At 35.9% G+C, this 27,700-nt stretch overlaps 1 protein-coding gene across 11 annotated transcripts; it reads left to right on the top strand.

Moving 5' to 3' along the window:
* The first annotated feature begins 191 nt into the window (after positions 1-191).
* Positions 192-27,700, top strand: LOC105319458 (dystroglycan 1). 11 transcript variants are annotated; one of them, XM_066081658.1, is made up of 4 exons: positions 192-267; positions 865-943; positions 20,245-20,881; positions 23,545-27,700. In XM_066081658.1, exons 3-4 carry the CDS (start codon positions 20,636-20,638, stop codon positions 25,828-25,830), a joined length of 2,532 nt encoding a protein of 843 aa, XP_065937730.1. In that variant the 5' UTR covers positions 192-267; positions 865-943; positions 20,245-20,635; the 3' UTR covers positions 25,831-27,700. The 11 variants fall into 11 exon arrangements, with proteins under 11 accessions (XP_065937730.1, XP_065937731.1, XP_011415305.3 ...); XM_066081659.1 differs by lacking the exon at positions 865-943 and having other exon boundaries at positions 246-267; XM_011417003.4 differs by lacking the exons at positions 192-267; positions 865-943 and adding an exon at positions 687-829.

The raw sequence follows: 27,700 nt of genomic DNA on the forward strand, positions 1-27,700 counted from the left end.
TCTTTCTATAAATGCAGATCCAGTACAATTCATGGTCATCGGAACGTTTTGTCCTGTGGGCTACTAGACGTGGGAGTTTCAGACCTAGTTTTCCCTGGGAGGTTTATCAGCAGTCAGATTTACCAAGTGCCCCTGACACTGGAGGCCTAATTCTATTAAGCCGGAGGTGATTCACAATTTCAATATATTGAGGGTGTTTTGTCAACAGAGGTGCATGACTCAGTCGGCAATCTACTGGACATTTGCATTACCTGTGGACCGATCCAGGTAAGTAGTAAGTAAGTAAATTATCTATGTTTGTTACCCTTCTTCTAGCTTCCTGCTGTTTCAGGTATGTTCTACACACAGCGCAAAGATATCTCCTAATGCTTATAGATACATTCAATATTCAAAATGCTGTACGATAAAAACATATTTCTTTCTGAAGGATATTATATTATAAGCTATGTCTATAGTATATACTTTAGGAATCTCTTTTAAATTAAAAAAAATAATTATGTGGCATAATTTCACTAAAAGTTTCACTTTTTTCAAAAATTCAAGATCAAGGTTGTCCTTGAAATTTGTGAAGGTCACCTTTACTGCTTAAGAGGCGCAGTAAAAGCTGCCAATATTTTTTAATCTGAATTAAGTTTTATTTTTTCTTTCTGTGCAAGAAGATCTAGAAAAGGTGAAGGTGGCCATCATATCTGTTAAACAGTTCTGGTCTCTTTCTGGACTACATGTATCTTCAATCATCGAATGACATGATTGACATTACTTACAAGATTACGTGTGAAATATGTCACCAGTAATTATGGATGTTGCTGCAATACTTGATAATTAACTGGTAAGATATTTTCACCTTTACTTGTTGCATTGTAGATAGCATGCAGTACCAGTCTGATACAATATAGTCTACTAGAGTGAAAACACAACACCATGAGTTCAAATTTTGGATCAGGTAAACATTTGTTGAAGGGGGGGGGGGGGGGGGGAGGCTTTGCTGATCCGACATGCGAGTTTAATATGATGGATAAGGTCAGGGTATACATGTATAATTTATGCACACAGTGGTCTGTTGTTGGCCATTTTTGGCTGCTAGCTCCTGAGCCACATTTTTTAAGTGTTAAATGAGCCACATATCTTTTATGTGTAAATCAGGGGTAAAATTGATCTTGCAGCATTTGACATATGTAGGACCAAAATCTTAATTCATGCATGTAGTCTCACTTTTCTACAATGATCTGAGGTTTTTATATGTGGTGGTTTGGTCAGTGAACTAATTCAATGACCTCAGGTGTAAATTGATCACCTGGGAAACTGCTTATCTTTGTCTGTGTGCATGCTGACCACTGTATATTGTTTCATGGGTGAGTGATTTTTCACCAGGTGTAAGTTCGGTCTCATCTACAAGTACACGTACCAGCATTTATACTGCTATACCCACAGGGAACTACTAAGTAATAGATAATCATTTTATCACTTAAATGATTTGAATCGAAGATTTTTACTAGATTTTTCAGAACCGTATTCAAATGACATGATTATTAGGGCCGACAGGTCAAGTTTGACGTACCTGTGAATTTGATTTTCCAGGTGATTGTTTTGACATGTACCTGGGATCCATCAATCTGACAATAGATTTTCAACCCACTGACCATGAAAATTTAATTATTTTCCTTTTCATTGACATTTTATATGCTGTTATCAGGTTAACATCATGTACTAAATATGAGTTTCATGAATGTTTTTTTCTGCATCAAAATTTATTTGAATGAGTTTGCTGATATTTTTCAATTTTTTTCATTTTGTGCTCAGAGTTACTTTTGTTTTTAGTGATTATAATGTGTAAACCCTTGCATGGAAATGTGCGGACAAATTAAATCAATTATACCGCTTTCTTACAAAGGTGAGCATTGTAGTTCATGGGCCCAACTCCCCAGTGAGCCCCCCCCCCCCTCCAATCCCCAAATCCTTGTAGATTGACTATGTATTAGATACTTCCATACATGCAATTCCACCAGCAGTTGCAACATGCAGATATGCAACTAAAAACTTAACCAACACAAGGCTTCAGTGCAAAGACTTCATTTATCTAGTATGAAATAAGAATTAATTGCTATTAATTGAAAATAGTCTGGGAACATGTAGTATTGATCCAATTTTCTCCATAGAATATAAATCATGGTAATTGCCAAGAATGAGTGGTTGTCCGGATTTTCTCCGCAGACTTGATCCATGGGAAAGGTCATCTGTTCCGACCATTTAAGGCTCGAAGAGTATCGATAAAAGTGGGCCATATCATTCTCTCTGGAATTCATGCACTTCCAAAAATGATCAATATTTGCAGAAGAAAAGGAAGATATTTCACACACATTGACACATTGTGTAAATACTGTAAACCTATTTGGACAGTGATTGGAAATATTTTTGATCCTCTTAGTATCGAAAATTTCTCTCTTTTTTAGATTGAGAATTTAAATATTTGCAAGCAATTGAATTTACTTGTTATTGAACCTGGCAGTGCATTGTGAAAATTATTGCAAAACATGTGTCATTTCATATTCTATTGAATTGCTTATATAAGCTATTTGGTAGAAGAATTTACTACAAAAGTGCCGTCAATTTCTGACCAATAGAGTTTACGAGTATTCATTACCAGTTATCTGACGCGACTATGAGTTGGTAGCTTGATAATTTGAATCTTTGTGTACGGTGTTTATCTTAATATATCCCATGAAAGTTTAAATCACAATCATATCTTGTAGTACAAATAAAATTCCTTCTTTCTATTGAACGGACTCATGCAAACAAATCCCCTCCCTATCAAAGATTAAAATTATTCTGCCTTTTATGGAGGCATTTAAATGAGGCCAATAGGTCGTTTGGCGGGCTTTCTGTCACTAGATGGCGCTCCGCTCAATGTCTCATTGAAAGACAGTTGTGCGGTGTGAAACACATGGTCTCCGCTACGGCTCCAGTGCAATAGGCATTGTTGTGATTTTGAGGGGGGATTTTTATGCCTTTTCTGCTTCACAGAATCCTCTAGGAGGAAATCCAAAGGTAAATATGTCTTAATCTTACATATATAATGAACTGTGTTTCACAGGTGTTGTGTGTGTGCACTTCTATAGCACAGGTGAAGGTATTAGATTAAGGCATGTGCCTTCCGTCCTTATAGCCCATATAAGTAAAAACTCACACATGCAAAGGTAACTTACACATCTGGCCTACAGGTATGTGAATAAAACCCCTGTATTTTGGTTTTTCGACTGTAATTTATTTTGAAGGGAGCTTGCAAGACTGATATGATAACAATCTCTCTTCATTTAAAGGGTCAGTAATTGTGTGTCCTTTTAATCAGTCTTTGTTAATTAGAGTCCAAAAGAAATATGTTATCCATTCAGATCTACATTTTCAAAGGTTTTGAACGATAATATGCCACACAGACAGTTTCTTTGTGCACTGGCATGCAGTTTACACAATCTCTGTGAGTCAAGACTAATGTCACAGCCCCGGGGCATTTCAGAGGGAGGTTGATCAGGGGCCAAGGAAACTTTGTGGGTTTGTTTAATCTCATATTGTTCATGGGTCAATTGAAGAATTATATGTACCCAACCCCCTTTAAAAAATACAAATTGAGTATATCCAATATTATTATAAGTTATTCTATTTCAAGGTATGTATATAAGTTAGATTTAAAAAATATGAGTTATCAATGATATATCAATAGATATTTGTTTTTAAAAAAATGTTAAAGAGGAATTCGAATGGATTGTAATTCACATGGTTAATGTGCCATGCCTAAATGTACTAATTGACATCTGCATAATAATGTAATCTAACAAATTAAAGGCCTTGCAAGTGTCTTAAATTTAATTATGGTCAAGATGGCTTCAGACTATAATGTCAAAAGATGTACGTTGGTCATAGAAATAGAATGTGGTGGAAGCTATGGCACAAACCAAGTGATAAAAGAAAGAAATGCTTTATCTTCACTTTATATACACAAGAAATGGGTATTGAAGGTATAAAAGGGAGGTGTTATCTTAACGTGCGTATAATGGTGTCATTATTTGCATAACAAAGTTTCTCTGTTGAGTGTAACCAGCTAATTTAGGGTTCACTCCGGAATTAAGATCCTCAGCAGATGTGGTTAGGAGGGTATTTTTTTTCTCCTTTTTCATGTGACTCATAAAAACGGAAAAAGACAAGAAAGACTTCTTTTAGGGAGGCAGGTTTTCAAAGTTCATCTTATCTAGCATAGTTCACACATATACATATGTATATCTCTACGATAAATTTTGTTTTTGATAGACAACATTTTGCAGATGTTTTTGAGTTTCTGACAGCTAGTGCACTCCATATGACTTCCATGAAAGGTGATATTACGCACAAGGACAGGAAAAAAGTAATTTGTCGACACAAAACTATTCCACTTTTTATTGCATGCATGAATGAGTCCACAGCACACCTCTAGACTGTAAGTTTTTCACAAGACAGATATTGTCCTGTTAACTGACCAATTCCATCTTAGTGAGGTGATGGACTGACATTTATTGGGCTTTTTAATGGTGATTCCTTGATGTCGACCATATGTCCCCAAATAACACCAAGAGGAGTACAGAGAAAAACCTTGAAGGCATTCTTGCCCTCATCTTTGACATGACAGAGCCATGTTGCCTGACGGTTTGTCCCTTTCTACTGCCAGCTCTACCAGGTCACAACAATACACCCTTTTTGCAGACCATCTGGAGATCTCAGACTTGTATGCATGTAATATGGCTTTCTTTTGACAAGAATGGGGGAGGTTTTTGTGTGTGAGTGTTCAGGGAAACAAAGAAGATGGACAGTGACATTGATTGCTGAATGAGGTTTATTGCTGGTCTCACTGGGTTGTAAACATTTCTCTAGCAGCTGTCAGCATCTAGGGGAAGATATATTAGTCTAAGATGCCTCATGCCTAGTCTGTTGTGTTTTGTTCTATCAATCTGGGTCCAGAGGAATCCTTTTTTATTGTGACAGTTATTAATTAACCAGGGGGAAAATAAGATTGCTTTGCATTTTAGTAACTGCATGTAGATATGTACATTGCAAACCCCCCTAAATGGCTTAATTCTCAAGTTATTAAATCTGGATCTATATAACCAATACATGTATTTTAACTGAAGTTTTGCATAGACTGTGTGTGTGTTGAGGGACTGCATGTATTACCCGGTATTTAAAGGGAGAAAATTCTTCTGTGTCAATGTATTCCAGCCAAAAGAGTATTTGTTAAAAAAAGAAAGTCATTTGTCATTACCTGACTCACCCGTGATTCACAAAACCAACAAATGACAATGATTACACGGTCTGTAAAAATCAAAATACAAGCAGAATCCATGGGAAGTAACTCTTTTTGTTAAACGGTTACCTCCCCTTTTTCATATTAAAAGATATCGTGAGTAATATATCGCCACAGAGAATACAGATGAAAGATGTTTTAATGGGTTTTAACTGACATGTTTGAATTGAAAGATTTTATGTCTATAATGATAAAATGATTCAGTGTATTGAAAGGATGTATAATGTTTTTTTCAACAATAAGCTCTTTTGTCAGAGCTCAATAAATTGGAAAAAGTAGTGGTCATGATCAGCTACATTTCCACAATATATACACGCACACATTGCGAGGAAACCCCTGAAGGCTTTCTCGGAGTCTGTATTGATTGCTGCACTGAAGAAAAGTGCTCAGATTAGTTATAATTTTCCTATTACGATGAATAATCCGGTAATTCCAAACTAACTTAGGTATAAACTTACCAGTATGTATTGATTACTTGTGTGTGTATGAAGTACAGTGTCAGTTATTGTAATGTAGTACAGGGAGAGATCTTTATCTGTGTTTTGACTTTCTCATACCAGTACTTTTGATCAGTTGGACGTTCTTTGTGTGATATAAAAAAAAAACTGGGATATTGCTCACAGGTATGATTTTTTTTTTCTAAATATATCTCATGTAAACTATTTCCAGTCATTTAGAGAAATTTAATTTAAAGATAATTTGTTTTGCTGCAGATACATTTAATATTAAATTGAACTTGGAAAGGTAAATAATATACTTTGTGTTGAGGAAATATTGTTAATATTCATCCCTATAAATTCAATGAAACTGACTCAGCTATTGACCTACAGAGTTTATATATGCTGTTACACATAGGGCCTAGAACACTGGAGCTTGTATATAATGCAGTCAATGATACGCAAAAATACTCAATGAATAATTCATTCAGGTGGAACGTTATCTGAGGAAGTTTTGATTAGGAACAGTTATAGCTAAAATTACGAACACTTATAAAATACTGAGCCTAATGAATTTAAATGGTAGGTTCAATTGTCATCTGATAGTCAAGGGTCAATAGTTTATCATCAGATTGATTTTTAGGTTCAGTGTCTTGAAAATATTTATAAGACGCATTAATTTACCTTTGTTTGACTTTGTCCTCATTTCTAGAGAGATTTTTACTTTAGGGGCTATGAGAGAGAGAGAGAGAGAGAGAGAGATGGTGAAATGACTTTCAACAACTATGTCTCAAAGAAAATATTTCTGAATTAAAAACCATTGCTTCACTTGAGGTAGTGTGTACCTGTATTCTAAGGGACCATCAGAAATCTTAAATAAAAGCTCTTGAATAGAAATTGTCTGCACTTATGTTCAGAAAATGTCAAGAGATTCAATGAAATGCTAGAGATAGCTGTACTTATGTTTTATCTATGTCAATAAACAGACATAAAAGCTGCCAGAGCTAGGGAATGCAAATAACATATATTTGAAGAGAGACAAATATGTTCTAAGATTTCAGCTGGTATCATTTTTTTTAAGTGTAAAAGAATACTAACATATGTTTATGAAAATTTGTAAATGTTAGGCTGGTCTGCTATAAAAAAGATTATATAAAGATATTGAATTTATGGAAACTGTTATACATATATATAAAATGTGAGGAACATCAGAGTGAAATTCTATATATTGGAATATAAAATACACATATTGTAACACTGGACTCAATTAGAAAACTGCATTTGGCAGCCTTAACATTTATAATTACCTGGTATAAATCTGTGTTTGCATCAGTTTTAATTGGAATAATACTTGTATATTAAGCTAACAATGGATTTCGATCACCATCAGACCTTTACAATATGTTATTTTTGTAATGAACAATCTTTACATGCATGTAGCTGCATCATTCTTTCCTCTTCAGACACTGGCAGACATTATAAAGCACAAGAAACTTCCAACCATAGTAAAAAAAAAAAAGTCCCTAATCCTAACCCTATAAAATCTTGCAGCTAGCACTTTACAACCCTAATTCAGCCAGACTGATCCCAGGTCCATGTTAGCTTTGCTCTCACTATAGGGCCCAGGGCCCTGCAGTATGAGTCCCTATCTTCATTGGCCAGACATAATATAGTCCAAGGGACTTTGCATGCAGCAAAACCTGACATGTTTCTGGAGAACTCTTATCATGACATTAGGGGTCCCAAATCAATAGAAATTCTTCTGGCAGCTTTTAGTGCTTGCATTTTAGAGGTTTTAAGGGGGAAAGCTGCAAACATCTGTCTGATATTGGAAAGCAGTAAGGCACCCTTTGGGCCCCCTCTGAGAGTTGATCATATATAAAGCTGTTAAATTAAACTTGGCTTTGAAAAGGGAGAGGAAATTGAAAAGTCAATGCTGTCACAATTGGGATTTTTGAATTAAATTAGGAATCCAGCTTGTGTTCTTTGTCTTTGTATGAGTAATTCTTTAAACATTTTCATTCCAATTGTTTGTGTTCTACAAATAACTATTTCAATCAGAGACATTAAAGAGGTTTGGGTTCCACCCTGAGATTTGCAGCAGGTTCATAGCAAAATAGCTCCTTAATTCTGTAATTTACATGTACAAAATGGGGTCTCCATCTTCTCTTAATCCCATCCATCGGGCTTAGTAGCTGGTAGTTGCAGTATAAAAAAGTAAAATATTTTCAAAATTTAGCTTCAAATTTCTGGTTCATACAAATTTCTGGTTGATCAAATATGGTATGCATACACAAACTTAAGCCAGTAGGTGGGTTTTTGTCAGTTCATGTGGTGTTTTATTAACATAAAAGGTTACACTCCTGAATATTTTTCTTCATTCTGGGCAGCTCCATTTTGCCCCCCAGCTATTTTTTCTACTAGATGACTTGGTGCGGTGTACCTGGTAGACAATATGAAGTTTTATTTAAACAGAGCAAGGTATTGGCTTAAATATGATAATAAACCCTGTTCCATTCATACACGACACATTTTTTGACGTTCCAGATTTGCAGATACAAATCTCGGCACAGTCTATGGAAATTTAAACAGTTTTCCTGTATGATGTGATTGACAGTCCTCGGGTATATATTGTCGCACTCGTTTTAATTGTCCATTATGGCATTATTGTAAGTGCTTAATTCACTGAGGTGTTAAAAGAGTGTCTTTTTCAACAATACATCTAGTTACAAGGCGATTTAGCTTAAAAGATTCTAATCTCGGCTTAAAATTCATTGAATTCAAACTGTTGTTCTTTCACATAAATACTAGTGGGTGCCGTATAGTCACAAATACACTGTGTTTTTTACACGGGACCTTGTGTTTCTGGTAGGAGTTGGATAATCAGTTTGCACTAGTTCTTGGCAGGTCCCTGTGGAATTTATACCTACCTTCTTTTTGCGGTGTCCATGAAATATGCCCGAAAAATAACAACACAATGTGTACTTGTGTCATATTGTGTATTGCATATTGTGATTCATGTGCCGGTTTCAAGCCCTGGTGATGGAGGATATCAGTTTATGGTGAAATGCTACTTCATTGTGGTCTCCATTTGTGGCGTAACCAAACTTTAGGTATGAAATACTATAGATTGCAAATTTTCAACCTGGAGTGGGCTGGTTGATCATTAATATAATGTAATTGCGTTTTTTGTGTATTATCCAGCTTTCATGCACCTTCATAAATTCTTGGTGATTGATTTAAGATAAATACTCCATTAATTAGATAGTTATCATGTGTTCCATGACCACAAGGAAAATTTCTGAAATGTACTTGTTATTACAGTACTAAAAGTGTGCTTAGGGTACTACAATGTACCAATTCCACCTTCATTATTTTACCTGCATGATGCTTACAACTCAATGATCAGGAATACATTCACACTCGCAAGCAAATTTGGATCTTATTTATGAAATTAAGAGCTGGCTTTCAGCTAGGAGAAACAGTTGGGCTATGAAAAAAAAAGCTCTAAAGCATTAGCGCATGCAGTACAATATATATCTTCACTTCAGGCCAAACTTTGTCTCATGAAATATATTGTATATCAGAACAAGAAAAACCATTGGATTTACATGACTTTTCATTGTAGTAACAAGAGTGTTTTCTGACAGCCATATATGTATGTGTGTGTAAATCTAGTGTCAGCTATGGTTATTTAGTCTGAGAGTTGTAACAAACACCGTGAAATGGGCCATGTATGGCAGGTAATTCGACTCTGTCTCGCCCGCATATGTATTTGGGTGGATGAAAAATCAGTTTGGCCCTGCTGGCATTTTCTATTGTGACATTTCTCATGAATTTTGTTGTTGTTGTACCATGAAGAGTTAAAAGCAATGAACTTTCCTCTCATTCATTCTCTCATAATTAGATTGGATTTCCTGGCTGATGTGTATGTACTTAGTGACCTTTTAACCTTAACGAAGATTTTCATACATCTGGACTGCATGCATCTTTATGCACAGATGCATGACAACTGAAAAAAAAATAGGTACTGAAACAAGGTTATTGTTGGTTATACCTGAATCAATTTACTATACTTTTAATAGTCTAAGATATTTGTTCATTGCAATGCAGTTTATTGCATATAGCTTAATCTATGTGTATAAATGGGGACTGCAGCAACATTATTTAATTTGATGGAGGGATTTGCCTGTAACACAAGGCTGATTTTCTTCTGAGGAGTGGAAATATGAGTAAATGCCTTTGGTTCATGCTCATTATCTTTTCTAATGGCATCATTGTGTAGAGACATCAGACATATGAAAAACTCATTTTTCTTAAAAGAAGGAAGATTTCAGTTTTACCAGCAAGTGTTCAGTTTCTGTTGGCTCAACCCTAGAGTGTGGTACTGTATGTAGCAATATAGCACTCTAATGATGTATCCCCCATGGAGTAAAAGAAACAATGTTAACAAAATTATTGAGAATTTCACAGAAAATAATTAAATCTTACAAATTGAATAGAATTGACTTGAAAATGAATCTTGATGATAGAAATCATGGTTGTTTGCTTCATACAGGAACTTGCAGACTTCTATGGTTATTTCATGGCCTGCAGCAAATGTCCTGCACCATTGACGAAATGTTGCAATTAGAGCTGACTACAGCTATTAGCCTTCCATTTTACTTCTTCTTCTAGTTCATAAACAGCCATTATATTAGTCCAGCCTATACTGTAGCAGGCCATCCTTTTGTCTAAAGTTGTCATTACGACAGTGGCTGGCCTTTCTCTTGGTGACATCCTTAGTCTGTATCCCACTGGGAATCAATGGCTACTCCGGGTCATTATATCTACTGAGCCATGGCAAACACCTGTGCCCAGTGATAAATCAACACATATCATAATTACAGAGGGAGAAGTCGAGAAGTCTTCCTTGTTTTGTCCAGTTAACTGTGATGACAGGTTTTAATGTTTGCTGTTTGTCCCTTGGTAGATTCCGGATGGGTTGCGGTGTGGTAATCGTGGCTTGTATCTGTTGATCTAGGGTCCCCCAGGCTCTCTCTTGTGACCGTGTGTCTGACCGGTGTGGTGTGTGTGGAGTAACAATATGTGATGATGATTTACTGACCAATGTCCAGTTAGTTTATTGTGTCCCGTCACCCACCAAAGGGGAGATCTTCACCGGGTCATATTTCCTATCTGTACTGAGGGCAGGCTACACTGATAACAAAAACGCTATGTAATGAATTGTACGTTGTATGTTCTGTGAATTAGGAGAACGCATCATTAATTAAAGCTGAGATTATCAAAGGAGCTAGAATAACACAGTGATATATGCTGCAAGTGAAAAACTGAAAAGTACACTATAATTTTGTAGTGCTATTTTGTACCTGATGAGTGATACTTATTCCGTTCAAAGAGGTACGTTAACTCAAGGTATTTTATCACAGAGATGTCAACACACGTGGCATGCTGTCATTTATTGGTTTTCTCCATTTAAGCAAAATGTAGAGATCCAACTTCAATGACTGTGTGTTTTTCACTGAAAAATGACAAAAAAGCAAATTTTATCTTCCTATTTTACTCTCTTTCTCAGCCTCTCTTTGCGAGGCTCTCAATAAACAATTTGGAACAAAAATGGTGCGCATTTTAAACCTATTAAAATATCCTTCAATCTGTAGACTTCAGGTGCCATCTTCTTTGATCTGTTAGGCAGACACAGTCTGTAGTTTAGAATGATTTGGGGAAATACAATTTAAGATGGAATAACAAAAACAGATTATATAATTGCCATTAAATCTTACTCAAGAAGACATCAAGAACTTAGAATTGCTACGCAGTTTTCTCCACTGCTTGATTACATGTTAATGAAAGATGTTGCTTGAAACTACCTCCTTCAGCATCCATAGACATGCATATGACGAAATTTGCGATTTATTCTTCTGAACACCTTTATGTCAAAACCTAGACAAGATACTAAAGATAGAAACACTCCCAGAATAATAGGAAGGAGATAGGGTTTTTAAAGACGACTTTGTTCAAGGCCTGTCAAGTGGCATGTAGCAAATCATTTTGATATATAACCTGTAAAATTGTAAATCGTTGAATCTTTTCTGGCTCTTGATCAGCGTTTTTTTTTACCAAGTATTCAACATTTAAAGTGGTTTGAATGTTAAGGTGTATATTATAATTCTACATAAATAAGGATCAGAAAGATAGATAAAGTGCTTTAGTTGCATATATATTTTTTAAGTGTATGCAAAAAATGGTTATTTGTATTTAAAAATTATAGCAAATGGTGTTGCATTGATGGTCAAGATTTGAAGCCTGCATTGAATTGTGAAGTGAAATGATCATCTATAGGCTACATATTATTGTAGCTTTTAAAGGATGAGATATTATTTTGAAATCAGTAATATTTTATTTATTAATAATTTTAGCTGACTCATACACCAACATTATAAAATATACTGGATTGGGGGGGGGGGGGGGGGGCAAAGAAATCTTAAGAATTAATTTTGACATAGTTCCTATGTAACTATAATACAAATATATTGAATGATATGTTATTTACTACAAAGTTGAAATTTGTGGTCTTTATTGAAATTCCACCATTATTGAGCCAAGTGGCACTTTGAACAATGATGATTCCACATATTGCTTTATAGGGACATGTGTAATCTAAAGTGAAATATGTGCCTTGACACAACTTGTTTGATGTGTGAATTAAGGTATAACTGAAGTGTTTGATAAGAAATTCTTGCTATCAGCAACCACTAGATATGAGTAATCGTTTATAATGTGGGACCTACTGATAAACATCTTTGATGTGGTACCGAGGCATTGCATTAACAAATTAACAACTTGTGTGCTAAACCTTGTACATTTTGGTGCAACATGAAAAAGATGAGATCAGCTCTCCTCCCACCTGCATTTTTATGTGGTGTAACAAGAACATTAATTTAATAGTGAAACGTTCTATCCAGCAAAGTGTTTTTGATCATACATATCTTCTACCGGCAATATACCCCTGGGCCTCCTTTTAACTTCTTAGCTTATCAGACATTACATCATGGGACAATATTTACCTTGAACTGGCCTTATTTGTCTTCCTCTTTCACAGGGTGGTGTTTGGTCAATGAAACTTTGTCCGCCTGGCTTGGGTATACCCCCCAACAAAATTGATCTGTTGTGACTCTTGCTTGCTGAGACTCTTGCCAGGTGTAAAATTCTATTTAGAACCCATCAGGGAGCTAATTATAATCCACTCTCAGACAGTTGACCGGTTTTGTGTCATCTTCGGGTCTATTTATTCATATCCTTGATTGACCAAGTCAAAGAAAGCTCAGCTATATGTAGGTCACTACAGTATAATCTAATTGCCAGCTCAGCTATAGTGAAGGTTTTCCGTTCATTCATGATATTGATATTGTACTGGTACTAATATATTAGCTGGTGCTTATTGACTTTTTTGAGTGATCGTACTGCACTGCCAAGGAATGCGTTGTTCATTCTCAGTACAGATTCAGCTGATGGTCAATACAAGTAGATAACATTTTAAAATTTACTGGAGTACTGGAGTGTATTATCGAAATTGAGGAATATTAAAGGCAGAGTGTAATTAACAGATTATCAATGTATTACATCAGGTGAGAGTATTAATTGTTTTTTTAGGGGAATATGATTTTCATTGGTGAGCTAAATTTTCTGATGAAGTCAGGTGATGACCATGAACTAGATTCAAGTTGCGTTGTACTACTCTGTACCATGCAGATTTATTATTGCTTAAATTTATGATATGAAAATAGTTCAGGAAAAAAGAAATATTAGATTAAATGAATAGATGTAATTAATCAGGAAAACTATTCATTATAATTAAGAGGGAAGGAAGTATTATTTATTTGATTTAAAGTTATTTTATACATTTTTTTGGTCATTAGATATTTTTAAGAAGGAAATAGTTAAAGAACCAAGTCAGTAAAATCATTAAATTGTCAGCATCTCTAATTTACAGGGAAGGTTCTTAAAAACATGACCTATTATTAAAATTAATAAGGAAAAAAACGCTACCGGTAAATAAAGTTCAGGATTAGTTGGAAGAAAAGAGTTTCCAATATAGGTAATACATTTTTTCTCCTTTTCTTTTCTTTGCACTTTAAAATTAATGTTTCATGGTTTTGAAAGGATGGACCAACTTTCAAGGATATCATTAATAACATGTACCAGTAATGCTGTTTGCTTGTTATTGAGGTTTCGTATTGAAGATCATTCCTGTTAAAATAGAATAGCACCCCCCCCCCAAAAAAAAAAAAAATTCCATACACTGATATATACAGTATTTAATGGTGCTGATACATTGTAAGTTCGAAAAAAGGATAATTTGGCACAGTATTTAATATGATTGTATTAAAGTGATATCTCACGCTTAAACTAAATGAACATTCAGCAATTTCAGCTGTTTTGGAGCTTATATATTGAAATCGAAAGCTTTAGACAAAGCCAGTTTTATTGACAGAACAACTGGATTTTTCTAGGATAAGATATTTATACCGGACTGTTCAGTCTAAAACCCAGAGGAAATGGTGGAATGGATAATCGTACATACAGAATTATCGATTTCGCCATTATTGGGTTCCAGGGAAATCCTATCTTTTTTGTCTTAATTACTCTTTGGCAGTGTTTGTCTGCTTTTATGGCTGGCGTTTTCACCATTTTTTATATTTTTTTTTACATTTTATTTTTTTCCCTGGGAAAATTGGCCTGTTAAATGTGGTATGTCAAAGTAATTTGATCATTATGGTTTGTGTTTTCGTTTTTTGGGGGACTTGTTTTGTTGGACAATTAATACTCAGCAGAGAGACTTTTTAACATACATGTAAGTTTTATCAATGTGCATTAATAGCACTGGCAATTATATAACAGTGTCCATATGGATAAGGTATGCAACTGCAACCTTTAAATTTTATACATTCACTATTTTGCTTGTTTAAAAGAAACATTTGTTAACCTTAAGCTTGCCAAGAGGTAGGAAAAAAAAAACTAAGGAAAATAAATGAAGGGGTAGGGTCACCCAGATATCTATAAGTACACATTATTCAAGACAAGTCCAGGGTTTTCAGTTGATAGATTTATGGAGTAGAAGGACATTCTAGGACAAAGAGAAAGGTCATTGAAAGTCTCTCCACCTGTAGAAAATGGGCTGCTATTTTTCACACAAAGGGCCACTGCTGTGATATTGGTGGCCCTTATTGTGGAGGTCTAGACTGTCTAATGTTACACCACACAATGATGGGGGAACAAAAGCTCTGCGGAGTCGGCCATTGTTTGAAAACTGATGGATTAGGGTGGAGGACAGAAGGTCAAATACTTGCAATTTTTCCAGATTTAAATAGAAATTTTTGTCCAAACAGGCTAAAGATATCACAATGTCAACTTGAAGGAAAATCTATTAATGAGTTTAGTTTAATTTTGCTTTATTTGCTCGTTTCTAATAACTCAAATGTTGTACTTGACAATATTCTAGTGCAAAGAGTATAATTAATTCAAACGTTTAGCAGAAACGTGTTCAAGGGACTTCAGGAAATGACAAGACCAAGAACTATTTCTGGCGAGTTGTATAGGGAGAGTGTCCAATATTGTGCTTGTGGGATGTAAATATTAATGATTCAGCAGTGGGGAAATTTGTGTTGGGAAGGGATTACTCTATCCAGGATTAGAAAGTCCAAATCCATTATCCTCATCTTAGGCAAATGTTCATTAACTTGACTCTTTGGAGCTGCTTTGGCTTTTGGAATTGACGTCAGAAAGCATGAAGTATTAATGTTTTAAATACCATAAAGTTATTAAGGTACTTGCAAGTTCAAGTTCAGTTTATTCGCTCAGACCAAATAATTTGGTACAAGAGGAACATATATATAATACATACAAATACAAATCGTCAGAAGTACAGACAAACAGGTACATTTTCATACAGGGAAAAAATATAAATAAAAAAGAACAGACTATAAAATCACTACTTATGTTAGATTTTAGTATAAAGGATCATAATAGGAAAACAACTAAGAGGAGCAGATAGCATCAAAAATTTTTGAAATAAATACACATAATTTTTTTAGCGATTTCGGTTTTAGAGTGTGTTGCTCTTGTTCTTTAATGAGAGAGAGAGAGAGAGAGAGAGAGCGCACATCAATCAGGGAAATCAAGGGAGACAACTTTTGCACAGGAGAGTGTGATTTATTATGTTTTGTGATTTAATGGGAGGTAACTGTGTTTGACACTGCCAGACTATGATGGATGACCCCCATTTGTATCAATATTGTGCAATTAACTGGTCAGCTAACAGACAGGTCTAATATTCTGAGATGTCAATTAGGAAGTGATGAATGGCAGATAGGAAAGAGAGAAAAGGGAACTAGCATAGCTTTACCTTTTACCAAGGAATTACAGGAAATGAATGAAGATTTTTATAGTGTGGAAATTTCTAATCATCATTTATGTCATGTATTATGGCTATATTTTGATTTGTGAGACACATAATGGTGGTAGTATTGACATATTGTCCTAAACATAAAAATTGTCACCGACTGATAGAACAGACTGGGTCACAGATACCAATATTTAACCCACTCATTACAGACGTGTTTCTTTTTTAAATGTTTGCTCTGTGGAATTCAGGAGCCCACTTTGTGCCCAGCAGGGTTTGGACGGTTTGATCAGATATCTTGGATCAACAACAAGTTAAGGTTTAATTTTCCCAGCAGGTAGAAGGTGGTGTTAGTTTTCCTGACAATAATCACCATCTTGTGTCTGCAGACATTCAGTGACCACTGGGTGAGCCATCCAGGTCTGTATACACCTGATCAAGGAGAGCTCTCAGAATTTTAGGAAACGTGCAAGCTAGGTGTTGTAAGGTCATTGAGGAAACACAGGTTGAGCTATTGTTAGTGCTTAGAGAGAAATGATTGGAAAGAGGTGTAGAATATTTCCAAACATTTTAGTGATATAACACATTTGTCAAAATAAAAAAGAAGTATTGTTGTAGATATTCCTGAGATTTGGGGGTCGTCTGGCATCAATGTTGATATCTTATGCTGCAGGTTTATGAATACCAGACGTCAACATTCCCTTAGATAAACTATAAATGCATGAGCCAAAGTAATATAAGCTATTGATATATGTTTGCAAAACTTGAGTAAAAGCAGACATGGACTGAAGTTTCATTTGATTCGTATTTATAAGTGTCTGTTTATCAAAAGTAGATACAGAATACATGTATTCTGTCTGCATGCATGTTCATAAAATTGGAATAAGTTGCTTTTGGTGTTAAAAAGGGGTTGCAAATCTTATAATGATGATTTTTTTTTTGTACATGACATGCCCCAATGATCAACTGCATGCGTTAATTAAGGTACACATGTATATACCAGAATTCATCAGGAGAAGCTGTTACATGTTGGTCAAATTGTCTTGTAAATGTGTGGAAATTAGCTGAATTAGAAAATGCCACTTGGGGAAATACATCTAATTTAGCATGTTTATGCAGTGGTATTATCCTTTTCACAACAAGCTCTTGTCATCTCCTTTAGGTGGATAATATTTATTTAGCCCCAAACCAGCAGTAATTATCAGCAATCATGTCATCCAATTAAGCTAATTACGCTGGTAAACTACTTAGAAATTAAACACCATCTCTGCCCTATGCTTAGCACTTTGAGCTAATAATGCACCAATTTTGTCACATTGCACTCAGGTGTGAACTAACATTTAATGATACCTGTGGCAGGTGGGATGTAGGTGACATTAGTATATAATGTACAGGTATTTTAATGTGTCTATCCAGTGTTCATCCGGTGGAGATAGATAAAGGACATACTGAGACACTATACAATAGAGAGTTACAATTATAGTCTTACAAAGTACCAATTTTCATAGAGTCTCAAGAATTTTTATTACAACTGTGTGTATATTAGAGAAAGAGAATGAATTCAGGTAATTATACACCTTTTCCCTCACTAGTGAATTCAACTCCTTCATCAATGGCTGAATTGTTTGAAAAGTTGAGGTTATTTTTTTCAAAGCTTCATGATAAATTGAGGCGTTAATCTGAATTTAGAAGCAAACAAAAACTTGACTTTATTCATGTTTATGCTAGGAAGTGTTCTTTTTTATCAATTTCCTCCATTGAAGAATTCCTATATTGAATCAGTCTTTGATCCTAGTGATATTTAGGTCGGCCGATAGGGATCCCCCTTATAATATGTGGCTACTATAAGTACACAGCGCTCCGATCAACTTCCTACCTTTTGTATATACCTGGCTGTGTAGATTTCCTTTTATCGATGGCCATCAATATGCTCTCTCAGGTGTGTTAATCTAACTACCTATCTGTGAATGAAATATAATTAGTCTCCACATGGGGTCCTCTGAAAGTGAAATCAACTACCTTTCTTTTGATATTATTTACCCACTAGACATCACCGACCTGTTAACCCAACCACAGGGGGGTTAGGAAATCTCTTTATTTTATCCTTCAGGGGGTGGTAGAGGTATTGTAGGCAGCAATATACATGTACTTATATTTCTAGGGTACTGATAAATGAATTTTTCATTGTGGCATTTCAAGTTCAAGACCTGAGTAAGCTTTATCATGTTTATAGGCAGTTCATGTGTGTGGGATATTAGTTGATAGAATTCGAGAATTTGGCGTATCAACAAACATTTATGTTATCAAGTGATATCAATGGAGAATGTTGCAGGTTTAGATAAGTCTTCCATCCTTATGTTAGTCAGCGCAATCAGGAAAATGATAAGAAAATGAAGGGGGTGGAGAGTTCTTTAAATAGAAATTAATTCATCAGAGTTTATCGATTTAGATGCGGGGGGGGGGGGGGGGGGGGGGGGGGGATGCATCTCAACACTTGCATGTACATTCTGTATAATCATCAAATCAAATGCTGAAAGATTCAGACAGTAAAAATTTCCAAAAAATGTCCAGTACTAATGAATTATGTAAGATATATACGATGTAGCTGATTTATTATTAAATCTGTATAGAAAGTGATTTTTTTGGTAACAATCTGTCTGCAACGCATGGATTTCTCTCCTATAGTATCTGACTCAATGATTGATAAGCTACAAGTTTTCATCGCCAAAAATTGAACGGAATTGTCTTTTATTGTTTTTTGCCAATATTCGCCTGTCTTTCCCATCAGACTGCGGCCACAACTGTAGATTGATGAGCTCTACAAAGAATGCGGCACTCTGTTGTGTGGTGAAACCCATTGTCTTATAATGTAATGTGTGTTCCCCCCACTGCATGCATTTCTCATTGCCGCCTGCGATTTGCTGGTGCCTTCGATTACTGTATTGGTGCACTACAAGAGATCCATCTATAGAGGCATGTAATGCGCATCAAAACCAATCCGTTCATGTGCAAGCAGAGTTGTGTCTCATAAGCTATTGTTGGAAAATTGTCAAATTGCCCTTCGTAAATGCGCGTTAGGAAATATGAATATACATGCAGCGCTGTAGCTTAAATACATCAACTCATTATAACATTTCGTAAACCGTACTGTCGACAATTCAATACACCTACAAGCTTTCCTCTCTCAGGATATTAAGAAGTATGTATTTTATTTTTCCCATGGAAGTGTATAAGATGTGGATTATATGAGTGCCTGTGTGTATTTTGTGCTGGATCACATATAATGGCTCTATTAATATTGCTAAAAAAAAGTCTGGTAAGAATTTCATTTTGTTGAATATATGGAAATCAAACAGGAAAAAATGCTGAATTATTCATGAAATGAAAAAAGAATCAATTGGGTTGAGGTTTCATTTTTTGTGTGTGTCATCAAAGTGTGTAGGATATGTATTTTTGATTTGTGGCATTTTGGAGAGGTCATTAAGAACAGCTTATATTATATATGCATAATTTTTGTCTTTGGTTAAGATGAATAGATTTACGACTTGCGAGTTTATACCAATATGACAGTGTCAATGGATTTGTATTAAGCATTAGTTTTGGTTTCTACTGTGGCGGACTGTCCTTTTTTACACAGACTCTATGACTCCCATGAGTAATATGTGGAAAAATTCGATCTCACTCTCCGTACTGGTTAACACCACCGTGGACACTGTGGAACAATTTGTTGGCATTTGATTGGTCTATTAGTAGTGATGTTCTCACATCTCCTGTCACAGAATTTTTGCACTTGGCTCTAAATTCCAAAACATGTTTCAAAAAGAATGCGAAAATGTGTGGAGCACTTATAGTAAGAGGGTAATATTGATTCAAGAAAAGACAATCTCCTTTTAATGACGATTGCTTGAGACGAGTGCCTTGCTAAGCTGATTACAGATTCACCCTCCAATTTTTAAACATGAATTTTTCTGCGGCATAAACAGCTGGGGCCTTTTCTCATGTAATCTTTTTGTGTGTGTTACAACATAATCAGCTCTCTGTGAATTGCTTTTCACTTAATCTTTTTATCTTGTTTGCAGGTCTATTCTAGGCGACTCTAGATGACTTATAGGAAATAGCGGAACCATATACAGCAAATCCGTCATTCAATTCACAAGGACTGGAGACGTTATATATTCTACATTTTGACCAATATTACGGATAGTGTCCCACAGCAGACATTAGATTAGTGTGTTCAATTCATTCAGTCTTTGCATTGGCGTGGATGATTTTGTGCATTCCACAGGATTATTAATACATGAAATATATGACTCAGAAATTATTTTACCAGTGAAAAAAAATCAGAATTTTTTTTATGTTAAACCTGATGTAATCACATAGGTTGCTAAGTTAGTTGGAGTGGAATCTTTGGCTTTCTACACCACGGAACCAATTTTCCTCCTCGCAAAAACTGGAGTCAAATTAAACACTATGTGGAACCACAACATGGCAGTTCTCTTCCTAATGACAGTACTACTGAGCCAGTGTTCAGCTCAGAATCTGAAAATTGACATCGGCGATACCGTGCGACAACATGATCTCAACAAAGGGACCGCAGAATTCCAGGCCCCCGTGGCCCTGCAGTGGGGGATAGCCGATACCTCCACCAATGTAGGGAAGATCTTCAAGTTTGCCATACCCAGTGATGCTTTCAGAGGAACCATTCAGTCGATAAAGGTGAGTACAATTAACCAGGTCATTGTGTGTGTGTTTTGTTTGTGTTTATATTCTGATGAGCAGTGCATTCTAGCAGACACTACTGGCCTACTAGCTCACATCAAAAAGCATTGGCTGCATGTTGGCATTTTGCCCCCACCCCCCTTCAAATAAAATCTCTTTTTGGAAAGAGTGCCTTTCACAGTTTTCTATGAATCTATAATTAGTTTGGCTATTACTGATAGGATATTAAGGACAATCTCAATAAAAAAGAATCTGTACTCTTGTAGAAGAACATGTTCAGTGATAAACTCATATTTTCTAAAGCTTAGTGGTTCATGTAAAAGACTCACATTACAAGAAAAAAAATTAACTTGTCACGAAGAGAAACCATGATCCACAAATTTAAAAGTGTCAAAGCTCACGTAATAAAAGTTCAGATGTCTAGAACATGATGGGTGATTCAGCAGTGCTATGTTAAAGGAATGCTATCCAAAAGAATTCTGTCTGAACTGGAATTCACACAAAGTGGCAATGCATCAGAACAGGTTAAACAAACTGTGCAGCTTCGCAACTAGTGAGCCGAGTAATTCGGGGTAACCGAGGGTCTTGTGCTTTGTTTTCATCTGCCAATAAATACACTCCATGTTTTCATCTCTTATCAACACTTGTCAAAACGTAGATACTGAGCGTGGTTTCATCTGTCTGCACCTGATAAACAAATTTATGAATATAATTTGATTTATAGAATCTGATGTTCCCTTTTTGCCACAGAACTATTATACAGTGCAGAATCAAGAGTGCATTGCCTATTTGGCGGTGCAATCTATAAATATGACTTCTAACTTGCTCCCATGTATTACAGAAGTTAAATTTATCCACTTCTTTTATTTTTTTGGGGGGGGGCTGTCTGAAGATGACCTTGACCTTAATAATTCTGGCCTTATAACAATTGTCATTCTCTATCATGGCTGTCACTTTAGTGTTTCCCTGCATTCATTTGTCTGGGACTTGGCAGGTCGATGCTAATCTTGTCAGCATCACTGTATTCTGTTCACATAATGGTGGTTCTCTCCATTAGGTCCAATGGCTGTCATCCTCCCATTCTTATACACAGTTCTTTGATTGTCCCCGTAGATACCACATCAGACATAAAGCTTCCATCACATCTGGATAACACAATGAAGGGAGGCAGGAAGAATGCTTTGTTCATTAAGTGATTTGGATCCCACCCTACATTAAATGTTTCATGAAATGTCAGTTAGTCATATAATTCTCGTACGGCAATTCATGGCTTCCAACAATTTCACAATAACTACCAGCACCCCTCCCGAAAATATTAGTTTTTGCATATGTTTGGAAATGAAGTGTATGAGGTGTTCATATGTAATAGTTTACGACTCCAAACACTGCCAAAGGAAGAATCATCTGTATCTTGTCTCTGGATTTGACGATTATTTGTCTTGGCTTGCTTTGTTAATTATGTAATAGCACTTTCTTGCTTCTTCTGTAAAGAAACTACTTTATTGGCAGGCATTCACTTCTCTCTCTCTCTCTCTCTCTCTCTCTCTCTCTCTCTCTCTCTCTCACACTCTCTCTCTCTCTCACACTCTCTCTCTCTCTCTCTCTCACTCTCTCTCTCTCTCTCTCTCTCTCTCTCTCTCTCTCTCTCACTGTTTTCTTTTTTCACATTGAGGAAGCAGAGAATATTGGCATATATATACGATTTTCCCTACTTTTTAACGCTACAAAAAAAGATTTACTGTGTCAAGATGTCAAAAATTGTAAATTTAAGTGAAGGAAGAAGGTTTTTTTTATTTAACTGTTAGAGCAATTCTAATTTAATAACACATTTTGAGATTTATGTCCATAAAATGCCAGATATATAAGTACATTTATTAGAAGTGATAGTTTTGATGAAGTGAGAATTCTTGGAGCAACAGTATTCAAAGTGCTAAGATTGCATTGCATAATCTAATTAAATATACAGTGTTAACTTTCTCATTTTAATTAAAACAGCCATTCAATTGAAATAAGAGCATGAGAGCCTGCATGTAGGTATACAACGATGTCTTGATACCTGCCGTAGGGTTACAAATCTTATCTGTAAACTGTGTTTGAAGATGTATGTTCGCAAATTCTTTTATAAAATGTTAATGAATCATTGCGTAAAAATCTTACAACATTTAGCAACTGGTGCTCAGTAGGCCAAAAATGTGTTACTCCTTAACTGTGCGGCAGATGCTGAGAAATAATATTACGTTGCGAGAAAAAATAAATGTAGAATTTTTCTGATGATTAGCTTTTAAAGTGGCTGAAAAAAATCTAAAGGGGAGGGAAGATTCCGCAAGATGTTTTAAAAGATTTATAGTTTAAGAAAATATGATGATTTATCATATGTATTAAATCCGCCAACTTAGTAACATTTGGAAAATTGAACTTCAATTAATGTTAGGTAATATTACATTACAGATGTATGTGATATAGAGACTATTTTATTCCCAAATTGATACAAATAGCATGATCAATTTACAAATATATTTGATATATTAGGTTTCAATCCTCATTATTGAATAAGAATTCTACATATTATTTTCCATTTCAACTTTATACACATATTCAGAGTTAAAATGTTCAGTTGACATGGTTGATATACTCTTATACAATGTGTTTCTTTTGAATAGGTGACAGAGGCAGGAAAATCATCACTTCCCAACTGGTTGGTGTTTGATGAGAAATCCCAGCAGCTGAGGGGAATCCCCACCCCCGCAGACATCGGGGACAACTACCTGGAAGTCTTTACCACTGGACCTCAGAATTCTCAAGCCAAAGATGTGTTCTCCATTAAAGTTGTCACGGAAACTCCACCCACCCACATTCCACCCACCTCTCAGTCCTCCGATGGAAAGCCGCAGACGGTCAGGTGTAAACGCGAGCAACCGGAAACTGCTGCCACCATTATTGTCGACGCTGATATGATGACCATGTCACCTGCAGATAGGATCGACCTAATTAACATGCTGACAGAACATCTGAATCTGGCCTCAGACATGATGAAGATGATACCTCTTGGAGAAAAGGAAGTTTTTGACAAATCGGCTCTGGTCTCTGGACAGGGAGATTCCAAAACTCTTGTAACGCCCGGCACCATGCTGTCATGGTTGGTCGGCTGTGGGAGCGTGATGAAGGACCACATGAATATCTTGCAAAAGGTTGAGGATTCCGCAGCTAGCGGCAAAATGAAACGCAGCGTAGGACACAGTGTGGTTGGCTGGCATGTCACCAACACTTTCCTTCAGGAGAAGCCAAAGCGCAGGCGTAGGGCTGTAGTTGCAACTGCCACCGTTGTCGATACACCTAGTCCACCCACAAAGCTTCCAGACACAGTTGTCACAGACATCAAAGCATCTGAGACAACAGCCCAACTGACCAGAACAATGCCTGTCATGGAGACCTCTTATACCCAGGTTCAGCCAACCAAAACAGTGATCATGCCATCAGCAAGTCCCACTTTTGAGGTCACCACAACCGAGATGATGACCAAGACAACCACTACTTCTACCCCCAAGCCTGCTGTGGTCACAACTGCACCCATCACACCCACCCCATCTCCTAGTCCTCCAGTGGACAAGTCTGAGATCATGCCCACAAAGTCAATGACGGTCACCGATGCTCCAACGAAGGTGGTAACTCCAAAGCCGGAACCGGAAAATCCCAACTGTCCAGACGACGGAAAGTCCCGTCCACCTATGGTTACAGGGGCTATGGAAGAAATGGTTTTCCAGGCTGGCCAAGAAAGCCAGTATTATCTACCAGAGGATTTGTTCTTTGACTGTGTTGATGGAAAAACAAGAGATCTGTCAATCAGCTTATTTGGGAATGATACAGATGTTTTACCAAAGACCCATTGGGTTGAACTGAAAGGAAGAAAGACTGGAAACTATAGAATTGTTGGATTCCCTATGAACAAGCATCAAGGAAAGAAAATGTATTCCCTAAAAGCCCAGAACAATTTTGGACTTCTAGCTACCTATGTAGTGAAGATGGTTGTGATAGCTGATGAACGCTTAAGTGGGGAGCCTTCTCACAAAATCAGCATGACCTTTGACACAGCCTATGACAAGTTCACAAATGCTAAAATCAAGGAGGTGACAGAAAGTCTAGCTTTGGTAATGTTTGGTACACAAGATCCTAATGCCATCACTGTTCTAGACATTCAGCCCGGCTCTGTCGTGTACTCGTGGACCAACAACCAACTGCCAACTGATTCTTGCCCAGCTAAAGAGGTGTCAGAAATGATGAACAAGTTTGTGAATGAAGATGGCACAGTGAATGAAAAAGCAAAAAGCAAATTTCCTTTCCCTCTGAATGAGGTACAGGCTATTCCTGCAGGAGCATGTATTGGAAACAAAGAGTTCCCTGGTGAAAAAGGAGAACCAGAAAAGCCTCCAGAGCCAGAGACCCCTGAACCAGGAAAACCCACATCTGAACCTACAGATCCAGGAAAGAAGGAATACCAAGAGGAGGAGGAGAATGAAATCTGGTTGACAACAGTTGTGCCTGCTGTCGTCATAGTCGTCTTACTTATCATCTTCTTAATCATTGCCTGTGTCTTGTATAGGAAGAAGAGGAAAGGAAAGATGTCCTTGGAGGATAAGAATAACTTGGTGAAAGGAGCACCAGTGATTTTCCCTGATGAGTATGATGAAAAGCCCAATGATGCATCCAAACCCCTCATTATGGATGAAGAGAAACCACCTATGCCCCCACCGCAGTATACTCGAGGATCAAGTGAAAATTCCAAGTCCTCTCATGAAAGCAACCAAGGGGAAGAGTATGAAATGGATACAGACATTAATTCCCCTTTGTATCAGCCTCCACCCCCTGTGACCTCCACAGGGTCAAATAAACAGCCCCGCCCACACATGCAGCCAGCACATAGAAATCCCGCCCCATATGTGCCACCATAATGTTAGTGTGCGAATGTCACAGTGCTTCTGATTGGTGGATGTGTATTTGAAAGTATGGTTGTGATTGGTCAGATGTTTGGACTGTTCTTGATATGGTCATGATTATTAGATGGTGTTAAGACAATTGCCAACAAACTAAGTGTGGGTCATCAAAGTTTTCCAAAATTCGTGAGACAATGTTCAAAAAGGGAAAGAAAATGAAACAAGTCGATTTGCCTTATTATCACCCATTATGAGCAAGTGCTGCTGGCTGTGTGTGTTGTAATTTTGTTTTGTTTTTTATTTACTTATTACATGGTGTGAATATTTGTATCAGTGGAATTCATTTCTCCCAGGTGTTCTACAATGCTTCAACATTTCTCATCACAATGTTGTTCATATTGGGTCTGTAAGTGTTGTTCACTACGATGTATGTGTAAATGAGACTATGCAAGAAACTTTAATGTTGAAGACTTTGTTAATAACATGCTGAAAAAAAAAGCACAAACATTGTCCAAATACTGTTGTACAATTGCTATGTATAAGGAACGCTTAACATACACTGAAATTCCTAATAGTAAACATAATTACTTTGTTAATGTAATGAATGATGTGCCTGTTTATTTTAATTATGCAGAAAACTGTTTTTAAGCTGACTGATTCATTTGAAATTAGAATGTTTTGCTGTACATGCATTTAAACATTGTTGGTTAGTTTTGATTCCATGTAAATTTCCAAACTGCTGGATGATCCAATCATGAGCTATTGTAATATTGAGTACCGGTAGTCATGATTACATGTACCCAATGCATCATGAAACATACATGTTTTCTATAGGCATGAGTATAATTATATGTGCTAGATTTCAATGGTCATGGTTAGTTATAACCATAAGAAATGTTTAATTAATATGTTAATTGTATTCATCAGATTGAACATATAGCCACACACATTTAATCATTATAAACTCCAGCTAGTCCTATGGTTTGAATTATCAGGAGAATTGATTCAGAATGATATTAATTAATTACTATTGTGTTAATTATACCTGTTGTAGTGCTTTGTGATTTTTTGTAGCATCTTGTGCAGTAGTTTTTTTTTATATATCATGTATAAGTTTTCAAATACTCAGCTTCAGTTATTTGAATTGCAAATTGATATTATTTTTATTATTAATAATAGAAACATTAATTTGTCTACAAAATAATCAAGTCCCAATGCAGGAAAAAGTTTTTGTATTATTAACTCCTTGTATATTTAGATGAAAATAGTATAATTAGAAATGTTTCAAAGGTAATATATTTAATACTGTTGTATGTTATCGTTTAAAAGGCCATTTAAAAAAGAAAAGTGGAGGTAACTTGATTTGAAGCTGAAAATTTTATACATGTATACGTGAGATATCAATGCAAAATATTATAGTTTTTGAAGTAATTTTTTTAATCATTCCATAGCTGAATTGAATGTGCTGAGGGTTTTAAATTTTTGTCATTAGTTCAAGAATACGCTGCAGTTGTTTTTACTTGTACTCTGATTGCAAACATGTTAATTTGTCAGAGTTGAGTGCTCCTAAAATGTTCTGTTTAGGTAAACTGTTGGACTTTTATCAACATGATGAAAATGCATGGCTTAAAGATGGAATTAAATAAATAATGGTCTTTTTTCTCATTTTCAAAGCATGCTTTACAAGTATATTTGGTGTTGAACGATTGATATGTATTTATGAGTTTGAGATATACACAGAAAAAAAGTGGATTCATTGTTGAGATGTTTGTATTTTAAAGAGTTTTCAAAACAAGTGTTGTTTTTTTTTAGTTTTAAGTAACAGACAGTTACCGAATTTCATTATATCTTTATTTCATTTAAGTCTGAGAGAATGTCAGAAAATTTT

The sequence above is a fragment of the Magallana gigas genome, chromosome 4 (assembly GCF_963853765.1).
Source record: "Magallana gigas chromosome 4, xbMagGiga1.1, whole genome shotgun sequence".
NCBI classification, from domain to species: domain Eukaryota; kingdom Metazoa; phylum Mollusca; class Bivalvia; order Ostreida; family Ostreidae; genus Magallana; species Magallana gigas.